At 42.8% G+C, this 20,140-nt stretch overlaps 1 protein-coding gene across 4 annotated transcripts in view; it reads right to left on the bottom strand.

Annotated features, from left to right (window-relative positions):
* Window positions 1-727: 727 nt before the first annotated feature.
* The window catches only part of LOC103368686 (spectrin beta chain, non-erythrocytic 1), a 146,335-nt gene continuing 126,922 nt past the window's right edge, over window positions 728-20,140 (bottom strand). For 2 of the 4 annotated variants that reach the window (XM_008297127.1, XM_008297126.1), the window contains 10 exons: window positions 18,907-19,064; window positions 17,834-17,972; window positions 16,921-17,005; window positions 16,644-16,840; window positions 16,466-16,566; window positions 15,775-15,829; window positions 9,384-9,586; window positions 8,966-9,139; window positions 8,655-8,697; window positions 5,154-7,572 (listed from right to left, as the gene is read on the bottom strand). In XM_008297127.1, the coding sequence (XP_008295349.1) occupies window positions 7,363-7,572; window positions 8,655-8,697; window positions 8,966-9,139; window positions 9,384-9,586; window positions 15,775-15,829; window positions 16,466-16,566; window positions 16,644-16,840; window positions 16,921-17,005; window positions 17,834-17,972; window positions 18,907-19,064 (1,365 nt within the window). In that variant the 3' untranslated portion in view covers window positions 5,154-7,362. Of the gene's footprint in view, window positions 819-5,153; window positions 7,573-8,654; window positions 8,698-8,965; window positions 9,140-9,383; window positions 9,587-13,076; window positions 14,442-15,774; window positions 15,830-16,465; window positions 16,567-16,643; window positions 16,841-16,920; window positions 17,006-17,833; window positions 17,973-18,906; window positions 19,065-20,140 lie in introns of those variants that run through there. The other 2 variants (XR_520796.1, XM_008297128.1) reach the window with 2 other exon arrangements.

The following is a 20,140-nucleotide window of genomic DNA, read 5'->3' as shown; positions in this document are numbered from 1 at the left end:
ACACTTAGAGACAGACAACCAAGCACACTCACATTCACACCTACGGACAATTTACAATCACCAATTAACCTCAGCATGTTTCTGGACTGTGGGAGTAGAGTCTGTAATCATCACTACGGTCACTCTGAACCTAGATTTAGACGAGTGCAGCTTTTCTTCCATTTCTTTATGTTGGATTTATCTTTAGTCTAAGCGATGTTCCTGGAAATGTTCTTCTATCCAACCTCTCCCTCTTGCTTTCCAACAACCTTTTCACAGAGTTTGTTTTGAGGTGTTCTTCGTGGTGACGTCACGTCCAGGAGAACTGATTCCAGACCAGTTCTTCACATACGAGCGTCTTCACAATCAGACTCTTTCATTGGACTAAAATGTGATTCTAGCACCAGGTCATGTTTCATATTTTAATTAAATGACAGTTTGTGGGAATCTGTTTTCACTTTGACATGAAAGAGTCTTTTTGGGGTAAGTTAGTGTCAAAAAGCCAAAATATCTTAAAGCCACTGTAGCATCAGCAGCAGACTGTGTGTTTAATTAAATCTCTGTTTGTGATCCTGATGAGTCCCTGATCTGAGTCCAGCGTTCTGAGGAAGGCTGACGAGGGCTGGAAGCTTCAGACGAACACTCTGGTCGGTTTGAAACTTTGAGCAAATAAATCTGAAAGTTTTTTTATTATTATTTATGTCAGAAAATAAAACAAAGAGGAGAGAAAGCAGACGAGAGCTGTGGCGTCGTTTTAAAAGCATTTTAATGGCTTTTTGCACGTATGTAACAGAGATGGGGAGAAGAAGTCTACGGGTGCAGATCCAACTAGCAGTGACCCCCGGTCCACGTCACACCGAAGCCCCGGCCCCGCCCGCCCANAATACTATAATATCTATTATTATCATTATAACCATGTATTTATCTTTAGCTCTGGTTTGAAGTTGCAGCCTTTTATTCTCGCAGACTCACTGAAACCTTTCACCATAAATGTAAATATGACCAACGTGGTGTCTATTCTGGGTTTTATTGTGAAGGTCCAGCCTCCACACCTCTGCTCTTATTGCGCTGCTTTGTTGCGCACTTGGCGCAGCTCGGAGTCAGGAGGTAACCACGGAGGAGAGAAAACACCCCGGCTCCTCTGGAGAGCCGCCGCAGTGCACTGTGGGACTCTGTGTTCTTTGGGCTGGATTAATCCTTCACATGTCGGAGATGAATAAAGAACTACAAATCCCAGCAGCAGCAGCAGGAAGCAGGAAGTAGCTGTCCGCGGTGCTGAAGGGACGAGCTGAGCAAAATAAAGTCACAGGTGGAGGAAATGTTTAGAAAAAAGTCCCTGATCAACCAAACTTCAAACTAAAACCACAAACAAAGAAAAGCAAGATATTACAAAATAAAATAAAATGAAATAAAATAAAATAAAACGAAACAAAAAAGAATAAAATCAGCACAGAAACAAACACAAGTATTAAAATAAAAGCAAAACATATTATTTTTAAAAGTAGAATGTAGATGAAAAACATGGAAGTTTCTTGAACTCTAAAATCTGTTTAATCTGAAATAAAAGGTTAAAATAAAGATCTTCAGCAGTTTACTGGGTTTAACTTTAGACTGAAAACATGAAAGCACACGTTGAGTTTCTGCTCTGCATCTTAAACACGCTTACAAGAACTGTCATCAGAAGTAAAAACATAAAAACTGAGCAACGTCCATCAAAGTTTACTCACATCGCCTGGTTTTGTCAAAACATCTTTAAATTTCTGTGGAGACAAAAGAAGGACGATCAGTAAGTCTTTAACTGTCAGAACCAAAAATCATCAAATATTTACATATAAAAATCAGAAACTGCACATTTTGCTTCTGTCATCAGGTCAGTAAAGAAGAAAAAATAATGACGTCCTACGTCTTATTTATGAAACCTGTAGTTTGGGTTTACAGGCCATAAAGTGTCAGAAACTTCTGATGTTAAATTCAAAATGACTTAAATCACAGATTTAAACTTCATAAACTGATGAGTTCAGAGTCTCTGACCTCTGTACCTGGTTGTTCCTCCAGGTGGCGCCTCTAACTGGTTCATATCGTAGCCACCAGAGGAGGTTTGTGGGCTCGTAAACGGGCACCACGATGACGTCTTCTGTGACGTTTAAGGACCTCTGAGGAGCTGATGTGATGGAGACACGCTGGGATTGTGTTTGTTAATTAAACCAGTTAATTAGCATCAAACAACGAGCTGCTTGTGTTCTGGAATAAACACATTACTGATGCTGCATTTACACAGACAAATACTCAAATATGAAGTATCTGAGTGGCAGCTTACATGAACAAAGGAACAATTAGTTTAAACTGATTGGCTTTAATCCCAGTGATTGAGACTGGATCAGAACCTCTGTGTTTTATAATGAAAAATGTAAGAAGCTCGTTATCTCAGAAGATGTGAGTGAAGTGAGGCGAGGCAAGAATCGATATCTTCTAAGAGCCAGGAAGCATCAAAGAGCATGAAGAGACCTGAACAGAGGCAGTGAGAGGAGACTAAAGGGCTCAACTAACCTGGTTAGTAGGTTCGTTAGTTCACCTGCAGTCAGACGTCACACCTGTTTATGAAGGATGGATTCAGAGTCAGACTGAGTTTCACAGTAAAAGCTCAGACTCTGGTTGTGTAACGGCCACAAACAATGAATCCAGTAAGAAGTGATGCTTTGTGAATAAAATCTGACCTTCATGTTTGTGTTTCAGGTTTTCTGCTCGTGTTGCGCCATCTGGTGGCCGAAATGTAAAAACAGCAGCTTCAGAATCAGAACCGAGCTCGGTTCTTTTCTCTCACTTTAATCAACATATGGTCGATTTAAAACTGGATTTTGTGTGTTTTTTATCATGTTTTCTATTTTTATCGTTCAGTTAATTTAAAAGTGTCGACGCACGAGGATTCAGAGGAAGTAGTTTGTGCTGTTATTGTTTTATTTGTTTACAGGTGTGTCTTATTTTGAAGGCGTCCAAACAGCTTTTCCTTCTGTCACAGTTTCCATTTACTGCCTCTTAAAGTCACTTTTCGGCTCCAAATAGAGATGAAAATGTGTCTTCAGGGTTAATCTGCATCATTTTATCGTTTCTCTGGATTATTCTGTGGATTTATTGTATTTCTGTGGATTTATTGTATTTCTATGGTGTCCAAACTGGAACGTCTCATTTAAGACAATAAAATGACTGAACTACTGACCTCCACTCTGCAGCTTTATGATGTCCTCAGTGACCGACCAGCTGATGTAGGGAACTAACTGGATGACTGATTCATTACTGGAGTTATTTTTAAAGCAAAAACAATGAAAACATCATCATGAGGTTGATGTTCAGGGAATCTGTCACCGTTTAAACTATTCAGAGGATCTAACCTTTTATTTTTCTACTATTTCTAAATGTTAAAAGCTGTATTGAGCCGTTTTATTCTATGATTTATCTCCTGAAGCTGCTCATCTAGAACTTCAAGCTGCCATTGATCCATTATTTATTGATCTGTTTCAATCATTTGTTCATTTTCAGGCTCGTCTAGAGGATGAAGCTCCGCTTCCATAAAACACCGTCAGCTCTGCTCCTAGAAAGTTGTTTTAAAGAACCGTAAAGCAGATCTGTGCTTATTGTGACGTCGGTGTTGTTGACGTGTTGACTGTCTGGTGAGCAGGACGTCTGTCTGGTACCAGTACCAGACTGTCTGGTACCAGTCTGGTACCAGTCTGTTCAACAGACCTCAGTGAATAAATTTAATTTAAATAAAATAAATCTTTTCATGTCTACTATCTTTAGTTTTAACGTGTTCTTTACCTTCAGCTGTTTTCATGACATTCAGGTGTTTCCACACAGGATTCTGAACAGTTATGAATCTATAAATCTATTTATTGTCAACTTGGTGTTATTTTAAGTGTATTGTGGTTTTGTTTAGTTGAACTAAGGAGGCTGGTGGAGGATGAACAGAACATCATGAACCAACTTTTACATTAATGCATGACTGAAAATAACAATAATCTGATAAAGAATATAATCATCTAAAAGTCACAGAGGAAGTTTTTATACATGTTTAATGATTCAAGCACATGTTCTGAATTATACTCATATACGTTTATTTAAGATTTGAAGCACACAATTTTTACTTTCTTTTGTCTATTGTGTTGTATGTTTGATTTTTAAACTAATTTTATTGTGTTTTGTTTTTGTGTTTTTCTGTCTTATTGAGTTTCTGTTGGGCTTCATTTGGTTCAAGTCCTGATGCTGTAAATGTGCTTCATTAATACATTTAACTCAACTAAAGGATCCGAATACTTCATGTACGAAATAGTTTGTCCATCCATCATCTCTACACCTTAATCCTCACCAGGGTCATGGGGGGCGGAGTCTATCCCAGCTGACTCAGGGTGAAGGCAGGTTCACCTGGACAGGTAACCAGTCTATCACAGGGCTACACTTAGAGACAGACAACCAAGCACACTCACATTCACACCTACGGACAATTTACAATCACCAATTAACCTCAGCATGTTTCTGGACTGTGGGAGTAAAGTCTGTAATCATCACTACAGTCACTCTGAACATAGATTTAAACGAGTGCAGCTTTTCTTCCATTTCTTTATGTTGGATTTATCTTTAGTCTAAGCGATATTCCTGGAAATGTTCTTCTATCCAACCCCTCCCTTGTGCTTTCCAACAACCTTTTCACAGAGTGTGTTTTGAGGTGTTCTTTGTGGTGACGTCACGTCCAGGAGAACTGATCCCAGACCAGTTCTTCACATACAAGCGTCTTTACAATCACTTGAGACTCTTTCATTGGACTAAAATGTGATTCTAGCACCAGGTCATGTTTCATATTTTAATTAAAGACAGTTTGTGGGAATCTGTTTTCACTTTGACATGAAAGAGTCTTTTTGGGGTAAGTTAGTGTCAAAAAGCCAAATTCCCTTAAAGCCACTTTAGCATCAGCAGCAGACTGTGTGTTTAATTAAATCTCTGTTTGTGATCCTGATGAGTCCCTGATCTGAGTCCAGCTTTCTGAGGAAGGCTGACGAGGGCTGGAAGCTTCAGACGAACACTCTGGTCGGTTTGAAGCTTTGAGCAAATAAATCTGAAAGTTTTTTTATTAGTTATGTCACAAAATAAAACAAAGAGGAGAGAAAGCAGACGAGAGCTGTGGCGTCGTTTTAAAAGCATTTTAATGGCTTTTTGCACGTATGTAACAGAGATGGGGAGAAGAAGTCTACGGGTGCAGATCCAACTAGCAGTGACCCCCGGTCCACGTCACACCGAAGCCCCGGCCCCGCCCGCCCACCCCTCATCGTGGCATTATCGATTGTGCAATATGAAGAAATATCTCGTTACTATGGTTACAGTGACAGAGGAATGCACACTATATTTATCAAATCGCCAGAGAATGTAGCACAAAGAAAAACAACAAAAACAAACAAAAAAACAACAGAACAGGAACCGTTTCAGGACCAACCACCACCCGTCTCACCCCACCACCACCACCGCCACCCAGCCGTGGTAAAACAAACGCACCCACCTCGGACACCTTCGGGCTCATTTCTGCTGTTTTACATCCGCTCTGCTTGAAACCTACGGAAGTCCATCAGCGACAAAATTACACCACAGATCCAACCAAACAGGACTGAAGGTTTGTGAGTCGGTTTAAAGTGAACTCACCTTTTTCTGACGCCTGTTTCCGGATACGAGTGAAAATTTGGTTCTGAAATTCGTTAGTGGTTAACGCCGCCTGGACGAATTTAGAGCTTCAACAAGTGATGAGAAGGCAAAAAATCACCAGTTAGGTTAAAACTGTTCAAACTGGAACCAGCGACGCCTCCGTGCTCTGAAAAGTAATCGTCTTTTTTTGTGTGTGAATTTAGTCACTAAAGAGCTTCCGTAGGTTAAAAGCAGCTCCACAGGTTTCACTGCAAAGGTCTGAAGTCTGAACGAAACAAAACTGTGCTGAAGCCAACAAGCAAGCGACCATTATTCTGCAACACTTCCAGTAAATGCTTTTTAGAACCAGCTTGTAACAGCAACGCTTAAAAGTAATTTAGATTTCTTTATAGTACATCTACGTCTCCTTAGTCGTCGCACTACATGAACCTTAGCTTAACCGTGGGAATGGAGGAGAAACATGTTCCAGAAGTAACTACAAAATAAACCTTACTGGATGCTTTAAAGGTCGAATCGACAAACATTCTGTCTGGTCTGCGGTTAGTTACTGGAGCTGCGTCGACTCCTTCACTCTGGGTTTGTTAACGAAAGTCAAATGAAGCTTATTACGGTCGGTATTAGTAGTACTAATAATCATAGGAGGTGAAATTAAACACAGGTTTATTATTATCAGTTTGTTATACACAAGTTATACATACAGTTCAAAGCACCGCAGGGTAAACGCTCCCAATCACAGCCACCGCTTCCAGGAGTTAGACAGCACCGGGGCTCGCTCCGACCCAACAACAGCAGAATTATTCAGTGCACTAGATGCTGTTCCTCTGGGCGTTTGTCTACGGCGTCATCGGAGAGTTTTTACCCCGCCGCGGTCTCAGTTTTCCCCACGACAGAGGGATACACGTCATCTTGCAAAGACAAGGCCTCGCAAAGAAACTGAGGATGGACCCTAAACAGGAAGTAACTACAACGAAAAGAAACCGAGACGAGCGGAAAACACGACCCACAGAAGGCAGTAAAAGAGGCGGGAGGAGGAAGCAGAGAAGAAAAAGAAAACAGCAGGAGATAGAAAACACAAATATAATCATAATAATCAGAATAATAATGAAGAACTGGGTTTCTGGGAACTCCTCTACGTCGTGTTGTTGTTGTTGTTCAGCGGCAAACTCTGGATGTTTGTAGCGACAGCAGCTGCCTGAAGCGTTTGCAGACCCCCCCCCCCCACATTTTCCTTGAATATGACCTTTTTTTGTTTTTTTTTCAAAATTCCTGCTTCTTATCTTACAAAAACTGAGCAGAGGATACAGGTGGTGTGTTGTTGTAGCTGAACTGTAGCTCTGAGCCGACCGGACGGTTGATAGGCACAGAGTGGAGAGTTTTGGCTCGGAGCTTGCATGCTGGAGTCACGCCTTGAGAGGAAGAGGAGGAGGAAGAGGAGGAAGAGGAGGAAGAAAGAAGAAGAAGAAGAAGAAGAGGCGGCTGCTCGGGTTCGATCTGCAGCAGCTGAAGTGACTGATGGCTAAATGTTAAACTGATTATCTCATAGAATTACGCTGTTATTACATCATCCTGTTAATTTACATTCTGATTCTATTGATTAGCATCAGCTGCTGCGATCAATAACCAGCGATCGATCGACCCCGAGCGGCCGCAGGGGGACGAGGAGGAGGAGGAGGAGGAGGAGGGATGAAGGAGGAGGAGCGTCTATTTCTTCTTGCTGAACAGACTGAAGCGCTTCTCCTTGTCTTTCTCCCGCTTGCCCGGGCTGGACTCGGCGGTTGCCGTGGCGACGGAGGCGGGCAGCGTCTGAGCGCGTGCGGCGGGGGCGGGCGTGCTGTGGCTGCTGGGCGTCACCTCCGACTTGTCGCCCGACACGGCGGCCGAGATGGCCGAGATCCACGCGTTCATCTCCTCCTGCGGGACCGAGAGGCGGAGTTAGCGGAGGAACGGCAGCACAGGAACGTTCTGGAGACGTTCTGGAGACGTTCATGTGTTGCCGGTTGAACATGAACGTTCAGAAGACGTTCTTTCACAAACATAACGTCCAGAAGAGGATCAGAGCAACTTAAACACTTTGTTCTCAGGATTCTGACTTTGACCCTTTAAATCCTGAAACCTGCTGCTCTGAAAGAGAAAATAAACTTTTCTAGAAATCATTTATCAGAGCAGGAAACTGTAAAAGCAGAAGAAATAGTCAGATTGTCAACTTTCCGACAGTCCTTGAACTACTCATGAGTGACATTCGGTTCTGTGGGATTATCGTCCAAATCCACTTCATTCTGCTCTTCTCAGTAAAACTGGGACGTCGTGACTGATTCAGATGTGACCAACAGTCACACGACAAACAGTCTGGTTCTGTTGTTTAATTGATCAGAACCAGAAACTGCAGAAAGTGAAAAAAGATGTTTGGATTTCCAACCTTCCAACAGTCCAACAGTCCAAAGTGACTCCAATTATTATAACAAACTATAAAAACTGGGACAACTGTTGGATTTTTACCTCTACTAATGTGTGACTTCTACTTCATTCTACTTTATTCTACTTCATTCTACTTCATTCTACTTTATTCTACTTCATTCTACTTTATTCGACTTCATTCTACTTCATTCGACTTCATTCGACTTTATTCTACTTCATTCGACTTCATTCGACTTTATTCGACTTCATTCTACTTCATTCTACTTTATTCTACTTTATTCTGGGCTCCTCCTAAAAACCAGGGAGCCATGACTAAATCAGACGTGACCGAGAGACAAAAATTTAAAAAATTTATCAAAACCAAAAACTGAAAAAACTGAAAAAATCATCAGATCTTTTACTTTTTAAGGCCCCGTGATTCATCATTCATGCCTAAAAAATAACCTTTTTGGATAAAAAGCTTCCTGCAGTAGAACACGGAGGTTAATTTAACGTATAAACAGAAGAACAGAGGACTTTACTAACAGTTATTATAACACGTATAAAACCAGAAACATCCGTAGTTCTTTAATACTTACGTCATCTTTGGCTTGGAAGAGATACTCGTTTCCATCAGTGATCCTGCAGAAGACGATCACATCAATTAATACACAAGGACAGTCAACAAATGTTTCTTCTCCAGTCACCTCATAAGAACTTCTTATTCGTCGTCTTACATCTGTACTGAGGATAACGACTGTTTACTGATAGTTATAGAAGCATAATGAACCTTTTAGCTTCTATTTATTCACGTTTAGCTAAACCGGCTCCATTAAAACGAGCCGTTAGCAGCTCCTGGATGTTCAGACATTCAGCTCAAAGTGGAGCGTTTCCTTCATCCTTCACCCACTTGAGCTTGAAGACGTGCTTCTTCTTCTTGTAGTCCACGGCCACCTCGCACACGGCGTCCTTCAGGCTGACGGGGATCTCGCTGTGGTACGGGATCCCCTGACTGGCGCTCTTCTGGTCCTTGTAGAAGCCCATCTCCTGCTGGTTGATCACGCAGTAGACGTTGTGCCACGACCTGCAGGGACACGAGTGGAGCTGGTCAACGCTGAAGAGCTGAACGATAACGACAAACGGGTTCACAGAGTCCTGATCCACCCTGTGGGCTTCAGGTGAGCCACAGAGCTGAAGAAGTGCTACTAACCAGGACCTGGACGACTGAGGATCTTCACATCACAGTTTAAAACCTTTCTGCAGCTGGAGGCAGCACTAATGCTGCTGAACGATCCCAAACAGTCCCAACAGTCCCGGTTGGTTCCTACCTGCTGGAAGCCTTCTTGTTGTGGCCCTCCCACTCGTGCTTGCGGTGCAGGAAGCCCTCCAGCTGGGACGTCGGGGCGTCCTGTTGGGTTTTGGCCGGCAGCGTCGCCGCCTGGCTGGCTTTAGCTTTACGAGACGCCCCGGGAGACCCGGAGGGGCTCGGCTCCGACACTCCGTTCACCACCTCGGCTCCTTCAACGTTCTCCTGGAACCAGAGCAGACAGAAGAGTCAGAGGACGCCGTGGACGGACGGGTGAAGCTCTCAAACGCTCACAGAAGCTGTAAATCAGAGCTGCAGCATGCAGAGCACAGACGAACCAAAGGCTGTGTAGACGCTTAGATGAACCTCCATGAACGAACTGAGCTCAGCCGACCTCAGACGGCATCGACCTGAAGCTACGCTCACATTTAATCTTCCTGTAATCACATGTAATCTTCTTTGTTTTGAAGCCAAACAGCGTTCTGAAAACCTGCATTCACCTGACGTCCAACTCCACAACCAGACTACACGTGGAAATAACGAAACAGGGAAGTCAATAAAAACTGACCACAGCAATGCCACCAGATCACATGAAACATGAGTCTACAAACTGCCCTACTGCCCCAAGACCACCGTGCTACTGGGCAGGAAGTAATCTGGTTGGGACGGACCTTCAGCTTCCTGAGTTCAGTAAAGTGTCCTGGGTGGTCTTAGATTCTGAATCCAACATTTTATTTAGGTTTGCAAAATTAATGATGAATCTGCCAATTATAGTTCTGATTAATTTATTAACTGTTCAAAACTTAACAAATGCACTGGCTTCGTTCAGCTAACAACAACAAAACAGCACTTTTCACTGACATGATTATTACAATAGACACATCTTCTGGTGAGTGTTGGAGCCCAACCAACAGATTTCACGCCAACAAACCTAAATTCCTTTTATAAGTTTGTTAATTTAACATTTATACACCTTGAGCCTGAATTTACCAACTTCCTTACGTGTGAACTAATCAACAACGTCGCTGTGAACCAACACAAGCTAATCCTGGAGGGCTAGCTAATCCTGGAGCATTAGCTAATCCTGGAGCGCCAGCTAACCCTGGAGCGTTAGCTAATCCTGGAGCGTTAGCTAATCCTGGAGCGTTAGCTAGTCCTAGAGCACCAGCTAACCCTGGAGCGTTAGCTAGTCCTAGAGCACCAGCTAACCCTGGAGCGTTAGCTAATCCTGGAGCGCTAGCTAATCCAGACTTCAGAGCCGTCCTCCAGCTACATCAGCCTTTTAAAGCTTTGGTTTTTTAGCGTTTGATTATTTAGTGTGAGCTGAGCTGGATTCCAGCGCTGATTAGAAACACATCTGCGTCACATTAACAGCACAGAGACAGGACATGCACTGATTACACGCTTGACAACATGCATGATCACAACACCACTCCACAACACACACCACGGCCGACAGCGTGAAGATAGACGAGGGAGGGGAGAAGCCAGCGGAGGTCAGAAACACAAAATAATCTCAAACAATTAACCACAAAATTGCTTGGAAGTCATTACTGGGCGTCATTATTGGTGAGGGGAGATTGGCCTAGTATCAAAACAGATTTTATTTTCCACACCACACCCACTCCAACCGGTTGCTAATTACCCTGAGCTCTTCAAGGGCCGGACGACAACAGTTCAGAGGCCGGACCAATCCTGGGAGCTTTAACTGAAGGGCTTCAAGAGCTGGACGCATCCTGGGAGCTTTTAATTAGAGCTTGGAAAGAGCTAAACCAACCTTGGAAGGCCTCAACTTATCCTCAAGGAATCCTGAGCTTCGGTGTGTGTTGAAAGTTGGACCAATCCTTGGAGCTTTTATTGGTACTATCAAGGACTCAACTACCCCTTTCTAAATGAGTTTCTTAGAACAAGTTTGCCCAGTCCTTAGAGGTGTCCGTTAAAGGTTGGACCCATCCCGGGAACTTTTATTGGTAGCTTCAAGGACTCAAGCTTGAGTGAGTTTGTCCAGTTGTTACAGGTGTCTGTTAAAGGTTGTACCAGTTGTGGAAGCTTTCATTGGGAGTATTAGGGACCGAACTACTCCTCACAGACTCCTGAGTCTAAATAAGTGTCTTAGAGAAAGTTTGTCAAAATTCTTAGAGGTGTGTGTTGAAAGTTGGACCGATCCTGGGAGCTTTTATTGGGAGTATTGAGGACTCAACTACTCCTCAGTGAACCCTGAGCTTCAATGAGTTTCTTAGAGGAAGCTTGTCCAGTTTCTAGAGGTGTCTGTTGAAAGCTGCACCAATCCTGGGAGCTGCTATGGATACTATCCAGGACTCAACTACTCCTCACTGAATGGGTTTCGTGGATCAAGTTCGTCCAATTCTTAGAGGTGTTTGTTAAAGGTTGGACCAATCCTGGGACCTTCTAATGGGCAGTATCAAGGACTAAACTACTCCTAGCTGAATCCTGAGCATCAGTGAGTTTGTCCAGTTCTTAGAGGTTTCTATTAAAGTTTGGACTAACCCCGTTAACCTTTAACTGAAGGGCTGCAAGAGCACCACCAATCCTGGGAATCCTTTTGTTGGGAATACACAGGACTCAATTACTCCTCAATGAATCCTGAGCTTCAGTGAGTTTGTTGGAGAACGTTTATCCAATCGGAGGTGTTTGTTGATGCTTTTTAAAGACCGGACCAAACTCTTACTAAGAGACGATAAACTTGTAAAGAGCTACACCAAATCCTGAATATGACTATTTTTTTTATCTCTCTTAAAAACTGACTGTTTGAGCCTTTGACTTGAGGCTCGGATGTATCTGTACCTTCTGTTTCCCATGTTTCATGTTGGTATATATGGATGTCCTTAAATAGGTAGCGGTTGCTAAAAATTTTCCACCACAGCAACGGTAGGAGGACAGAAACATTCTGGCTACCTGGGAAATTATGAGTGTGCATTAAAAAGTCTGGCGACACAATTTTATAAAAACATAATGTCTGCTCAGTTTGACACCTTTTCTGACTGTTTCTGTTATATTTAAAAGCAGAGCTGTCACGATGTCAGACCTGCACCACACAGCTATGGTGACAAAGAGAAGTCTTGATACTATCGTGACATCTATCGAAGATCTTGCAAAGAATTCATCTTTAACTTTGTTTATTGTGTTTTTGCCTCATTCTTGGGAAACAAACTCTTAACACACGTTGACTGAGGTTGACAACCAGAACGTCCCTGTTTGTTATTTCTATGCTGGAGTATCTACAATATTCTTACTGGTGCATTAATAACAACACAGGTATTGTCAACACAGGTATCTCTTGACATCCCTACTTAGTGGTTTGTTTTTAAACTGCACCAAACAATGACAAACTTCACCTTTGGGTGGTAAACATCTTTAAAACATCCACCGCTAGTTGGTTACCTTCGTCTTCTAAATGAACTCCTGGTTAAATAAGAACCTGAGTTTCTGATCCAACAGTCAAGTGTTGAGTATTTTCTACGCTAAAAACATCCTTTCATCGTGCTGACTTTGATGAAACCGGCCCTGCTGAGTTGAACATGTTGAAGTGAAGCCCCAGGATGAAGAACATGAGATGACAACAGAAAATCCAACTGAAATGCTACTGATGGACACAGCATGCAGCAAAACAACACAACATGAACACTGTATGTGGAGAGAAGTCGACACGGATGAAACATGGACAGACAAACCAGAACGGGTCCGAGTGCACTGATTGATTCTGACGGGTTTATTGGGGAATGAGTGTTAGTCAGGAGGGAGCTGGATCGACATGCGACAGGAGAAATTATAACAGAAAACCATGAAAACAACAAGAACCGATGATAAAACTAGAGCTAGATAAATATGGAGGGAGGTGGTCGACACAAACACACTCACACGGCGGGACTCGTGGGTCTGAACGGTTATACATGAAGGAAGAACCAAAGTTGTGGACGGATGTAGAAGATGGATGACATGGGATGTCAGAACCTCACACATGACTTCTCTGGAATGATCGTGGAGTTTGTGACGAATGTTTAAGTTAAATCTGAACCATCACAAAATCATGAAACTTACAAATATTACACCTGAAACCTGGAATTAAACTGTTTAAAGCTGGACCCTGTCTTCTTTTATTGGGTGTAAATAATAAATAGAGATAAATATGTTTGGAATGAATCCGATTTGAGCAGAAAGCTGTAATTGGCAGCCGTTAAATGGCTGCAGTGTTATTCACAGGGCGTTTAATGTGTAAAAGTCAGTAAAAATGCTGGTATCGAATTCTAAATGAGCAGAAAAATTAAGTTTTTCCAAATTGTAAACATCTGACAGTTTTCAGAAGACGTTTTCACACGGCGTGCCCATTTGTTTGCACAGTTTGGTGTATGTAGGCGCTGCTCAGACGACTTTAAAGGCTGTGAGTTCAGCTTTTTAGCTTTTCCTAAATTACAAACTTTAGTCTGTTTTTTAAACATTTTCCAGAAGTGACATAAAACGAATGTAAAAATGAACATGAATGGAACTTTACACAGAATGCATGTGTGATGGAAAACCATAAAATAAACAATATGAAGATGGAGAACATGGGCGGTGGGATGTAGACACACCTGGGACAGGTACATATACTTTTTCTAGTTTGCCACTTGGGCATTTTTTAAATAAATAAAGGGGCATTAAACTAGTAATTATTGAATTTTTGAATGTAATTTAAGCTCTTCTTGATAAAAAGCAACGCGTTTTATATAATGTTCCTCATACATTTGTGGCTGGATTAATGTCTCAGTGATCAAAGTAAACTTTAAGGTGCTTAAAATCTTTTATTTTAAGACGATAACAGTAAGACGTGTTTTATTATTGATTTACCGTATATCCCAATACGCTGACGACACTGTGTTTTACATCAGAGACTATCTGCTGAACAAATTCTTTAACAAATTTGAATTCACTTCTTGTGACTTTAGAATTAGATTTTGGGATGTTTTATTTCCTGTCGGTGGCCTTCTCAGGTGTTCATATTCCACAGCGTGAGTTTATAAAGGACGACGTAAACCAGCAGTAACATTAAGAGCTGAGGGGAGAGGATGACGGGGGAGTCGAGCTGAGGGAAGAAGGGAGGAAGGAAAAGCAGAATGAGGGCAGGAATGTGCAGGTAAAGGTGTTGTTGGCTTGTTTTTGTGCACGAATGTGTGTGTTTGTGGTCCCGTACACCATTTATACAGTCACACTCACAACAAACGGGGCTTCGCACTGTTCTGTGTCTGAGTCGTCTAAAGAGTACAGAGAACCTTTTGTTCTGCTTTCATTAAACACACCAGGTACAAAAAGGAGTTTAGACGTAGAGCTGCTGGAGCTCAGAATGTGATGAAAAACTAATGATTCCCCCAAAAAACAAGCAGTCAGATTAAACTAAAGGGGACACGACAAAGAGTTAAGACACCATCGACTGAAGCTCATAACAGCTTCTTCAGTTTCCTCACAGTTTAGTTTTAAGTGTTAGAAAGAAGAAACCAAATCACTGAACAAGGATCAATGTCCACCTGAATCTTCTCTTCACTTCTTTCAAACCTCATTTTCAGAGGAAGTGTTTGTTTTTTTAAATTCCTTTTGGATGGAGAGCGGAGCAACGGAGAGTTTAAAATAATCCTCTGCAGCGAATCCACAAACATCAAACATAAAGAATTTTACAAATGACTCCAAATAAATAAAAGCAGGTTTGTCACCACAGAGTTAAAACCAAAACGTTCAAACTACATCCAGAATAAAACAGTCGTCCTCAGATGTATTCATGTTCGTTTAGCTTGAAAGTTCTGTCTTTGCTTCCTGATTTAGTCTCATCTGCTGCAGTACATTTACACCGTCTCATCCACGTCAGCTAACTGAACACAAACCAACTGCTTGAATGTTTAAACAGAGTTCACTCGCCCTAATCCAGGAAGAAGCTTCTTTTTTTTGCTTTGACAGTCGTTTGAAACTCTTCCTGCTGAACAGGACGACTCAGGTGGACACTGAGGCCTTCTCTGAAACCTCTTCAATCGATCTGCTGCTGCTTTAAGACGCAACACAAACCAAACCAATTAAACTGATTGGTCCTCTCACGCTGGCAGAGCGTTACAAACCAAACCGATCGCTGCTTTCTGCCTCTCATTAGGTAATTAGAGGAGATTCAGAAGCTTCTGGTTAAAAGGTCATTACACTAATAACAGTTACGACACCTGTAAAGCTAAACTTACAAAATAAGACATGATTAATGAGTCAGAGGAGCAAACAAGAGATGAATACAGGAGCATTATGTGTGTGTCGATACCAGAGCTTAAAGGTTTGTGTTTGTTTTAATCAGTCGATGTTGTGAGCGAGTGTCAGGGGGCAGCGGCGGTCCTGCGGCCCTGCAGGGTGCTGCTGTATTTCTGGTAGGCAGGCGAGCGATAACTAACCCTGGGAGACTCCTGGTCGGACGGCAGCCCGTTCTGAGACGCCGGCTCGCCCTCCCTGCAAACACAGCAAACACAGCAACACTTCAGTTAACTCAGCTTTAGTTACTCTGCTGAAGAAATCACAACATGCATCCGTGGCAGAGTTCACAGCCCTCCTGTGACCTTCATTTACTCATTTATTCTACACAAAAAACAATGTTGAGGCACAACCGTGAAGCCTCCAGTGACTCGGTTGAGCACATTTAAGACAAGCGTTAAAACTAATTAAAAATGTGAGCAGCAAAACATCTACAGTCCAGAGAACCACCACTGTTTCCACGATTTATAACGCCTGTGGGCACCTGGGAGAATATTGGACATGTTGTTTTCAGGTTATTGCAATAAATAAATAAGTAAATAAATAACGAAGTAAAGAAATGTCAGTAGTAAAATAAAAAAAACAAAGATATGTAAAGGTTCAGACTGTCCAGTGTGGAAGCAACAATACTGCACATATCAGTGGTGCTGCACAAACTGTACATTTTACAATTCATGGATAAGAATAATAATTATATTTTAGCATTAAAACTATCATTTGGGTTAAAGAGCTTCTCCATGCTGGTGTCTGAACCGCTACAGAAGCATGAGAAGTGATTTATGTTCATTCAGAGCATAAACCCGACGTCGGCTGGAGGTCGAACCACCGTCTCACCTCTGCTGAGCTGCAGCCTCGGCCGTCTGACCCTCTGCAGGTGGAGGTTGTCTCCTCCTCTCTTCTTCCTCTTGCCTTCTTCTCACTTCCAATAACTCCATCTGAACACACAAGCACAGCGTCAGCGTCTCCTCTCTCCGTCTACAGATCTACTCCGGTGGACGGTCGCCGGCCTCACCGTGGTCAGCCTCTCCAGAGCGGCGAAGCGCTCCTCCCAGGTGGCGGCCGACTTCTCGAAGGCCTCGTGGCGCTTGATGAGCTTCTCCACCTCGTCCACGCTCTGGCCGATCTCCCTGCTGGACAGGTAGGGTTCCTGGCCCAGCAGCCAGGCCTCGGCCACGCCGGCGTCCCGGGAGAACTGGTGCACCTCCAGCACTGGACACACATTCATGGATTAAAGCAGAGCTCCTGGACTAAACCACGACGTGAGAAACGGTTTGACGTGAACATCTCACCCAGTCTCAGCCACTCCCATCTGTCCTCCCACTTGTCAATCATGTCTTTCCTCTTGTCCGTCAACTGTAACAACTTTTCTTTAATCTGCAGGAAGAAGAGATGAGATTCAGATGAGATAAAACGACTTTATTTAAAATGTCTTTATGTGGTTCGGACAAACAACTAGCAGCACAAAACACAGAAGCTTTAACCCTCTGAAGCCCAAAACCTGCACATTTGAGAAGCACGTTGTCTTTAAAATAAAATAAAAATAACCAAACTGACACCATTTATCAGAGTTGGACAGCGTCTTAAAGAATCGTGTGGTTTCCAACTTTCCGGAGGTCCTTGAACTAATCACTGTTCACCAGCCTGGAGCTTTCCAACACCCTTCAATCTGCTCGAGTGATTTTATTCGACACGTCTGACTTGAAAATTTACCAAAAATTAACAGTTTGTTCTATTTAAATTCTGTAAAATACAAAAATTCTGCGTTCCTCATCGTAACTGAGGAGCCTTCAGTCACTCAGGTGAGACCAACAGTCAGGTGACAAGAATTCAGGAACTTTTTGGTTAAACTGCAGGCGGTGTTCACACAGAGCAGACAAACAGACGAAACATCTGAGCAGGAAACCAACCACAGAATGAATGTTATAAAGCACAGAGGACGTTTAAAGTTCTCTCTCCTTCTAGTCCTGGTTGTTCTGTTTCCATAGAGCGGCAGGACTTCATGCTGCAGTGACAAATGAGCCCACAGTGGGTTAAAACGTGACGGGAACAGAAACTGTCTGGAGATTAAAACTAGAAGCTACGATTAGGATGAAAGGTGCAGAAAGATCTTCTCCAGACAGGAGGTCCAGCTGTGAATGAACAGATTAAAGCTCCTGGACTTAAAACAGTCTAAATAAATAAAATGAAGAAGTAAATCACCACCTCCTCTGAAGCGTAGTGCTTGCGGGCCAGCAGGGCCTTGCCCAGCTCGATGCAGGCGGTGAAGCTGTCGTTGCGGGCGTCGATCTCGGCCTTGATGCCCTGATGGTTGTTCATCAGCAGCTCCACCGAGGACACGTCCCTAAAAATAAACAACACACACAGCCAATCAGCAGCAAGAAGGAGAAGCAGCTCGTTTACTGTGGTGCTGTTTCAATCAACGATAAAAAGGATGTAAAATGAGCAGAAATCTACATGACAGAGCAGAGAGTCCGCAGCCTGAGCATCACAGAGTCTACACTTCACAGTGTTTCGTGTCACTTTGACCAGATTCAGTTGGATTTTTGTTCATTTTTATGGAGGATTTGCTCCTTTAGATTCTGCAAGAAGTTGGAAAAAGCTGCACGATAAAAAAACAAACTGATATTAAACAGAAACTGAAGCTCGTATGAAAACAGCTGCCAGAATAATCCCTGGTTTGTTCAAAACTAAACATGTGGCTACGAGTTACTCCAACCAGCAGTCTCATGACTAAATGCAGAGATTAAACTAATGAAACATCTACATGAGGAGTCAGCTTGGTTTCACTGTTCCCCCTCCTTTTATAAAACAACTAAATAAATGATCCCGTTTCTTTTCTTTTGAATGATTTATGGCATTCTGACTGAAGACTTTCTCTCTGCTTCTGGTCCTGGTTGTTCTGTTTCCAAACAGATGCAGGACTTTATGTTGCGGTGACAAATGAGTGAATAAAAATGTGAAAGGAGCAAACAGCAGCTCCAGATGAGACGACTCAGTGAGGCTGACTGAGGTTTGTCTGCGTCGTATCGGTTTATAAACTGAAGTGTTGTATTCAGGCCACGTTTCTCTGCTTTATGTCGTTTTACAGACAAATAAACGAGCAGACTAATTAAAACGAGCTTTCATTCAGGAGGCTTCTGCTCTAGATTTGCTCTGTGACGTCAGAACACTTTGAAGGACTCGTCTGACTGAACGCTGACACCAGAGCGCGACTAAACGCCGACTCATCCGGACCGAGCTGATGAAACGGGCTGAAACGCGGCGGGCCCTCCTACCTGGGCTTCTCCTGGGCCTCGATCAGGCGGATCACGTCCTCCATCCACAGCATCAGGTCCCGCACCATGCTGAAGAAGCGGAACTTGTCTCCGGTGTCCACCAGCTTCACCCGGCGGCCCTCCACCGCCTCCAGCAGGTTCTTCCAGGCCTCCAGAACCTGAAGACGAAACACAGCGGGGTTCAGACCAGAGGGACCAGAACCTGGGCTCAGAGCTGCAACCTTCGTTCATTCTGCTGCTGCGTGTCTGATCTCAGCGTGTGAACTCATGGAGGACGTGTCCACCGGACTGGGTCTGGTCCTCCAGCGGTTCTGTCGGGGAGCATCGCAGCCCGGGGAGGGAAACAAATGGGACGCAAGCAAATAAAAAGGACAACGCATTCACCGTGCAGACTGCAGAAGCTCCAGACACACCTGCTGGCAGCAGGTCAGCGAGCAGGACGGCCGGATGCAACATGAGGAGTCGTAACGTGGAGGAAACGCATCCTGACGCGGGACTTTATCCTCACGGCCTCCATGTTTCATCCTGACTATGTTTGCATGTGACAGTAACTCACCTCCTGAGCTTATTACAAGGTTTTAAATACAAGCACTTTTTTTTTCTTTTTTTGCAGGTTTTGTGCAAAATGTTTTAACCCTCTGAACCCCAAAACCCCAAAACCCCCACTGTGCCTTTGAAAAGTGTGTCATGTTTTATAATAATTAATAATTATATTTATCAGAACCACAGAACAAGGAACTGTTAAAATAAAATAAATAAATAAAAAAGAATGACTGGATTTCTAACTTTGTGGTGTTCCAATAGAAAAATGAACCAAATCAAAGCTAAAAAACAATTTAAAAAATTCTCCTAAATGAAGCTTTGGCAGCAATCAAATTCTGTAAAAAACTAAATATTTTGCAGAACTCGGTGGAAACACGAAGCCACTCGTGACCCGGCTGCAGCCGACAGTCTGGTGGAAAAAATTCTGAGAGTTTTTATTTTATTTAGGCTGAACTGCAGGCAGTGTTTCCACAGAGCTGAGAGGAAACAAGGATAAAAACAAATTTAACTAAATCTAAGTAGGGAAATATCTAAATTATGTAGAGTCCCTATTTTATCCATTGTTGGTAAGACCTGGAGGAAAATGTTGTACATGGTGTTTTGTTTTTTTGTAAAATAAAAACATGGAAAAAATTTAACATTTGTTTTTTTAGTGATTTCTGTCATTATAACTTTGCTATACTGGGCAGAA

This window comes from Stegastes partitus, unplaced genomic scaffold (genome assembly GCF_000690725.1).
Source record: "Stegastes partitus isolate 25-593 unplaced genomic scaffold, Stegastes_partitus-1.0.2 Scaffold1192, whole genome shotgun sequence".
Taxonomy (NCBI): Eukaryota; Metazoa; Chordata; class Actinopteri; family Pomacentridae; genus Stegastes; species Stegastes partitus.
The sequence above is the reverse complement of the archived record's forward strand: the minus strand, read 5'-3'. Positions and strand labels throughout refer to the sequence as shown.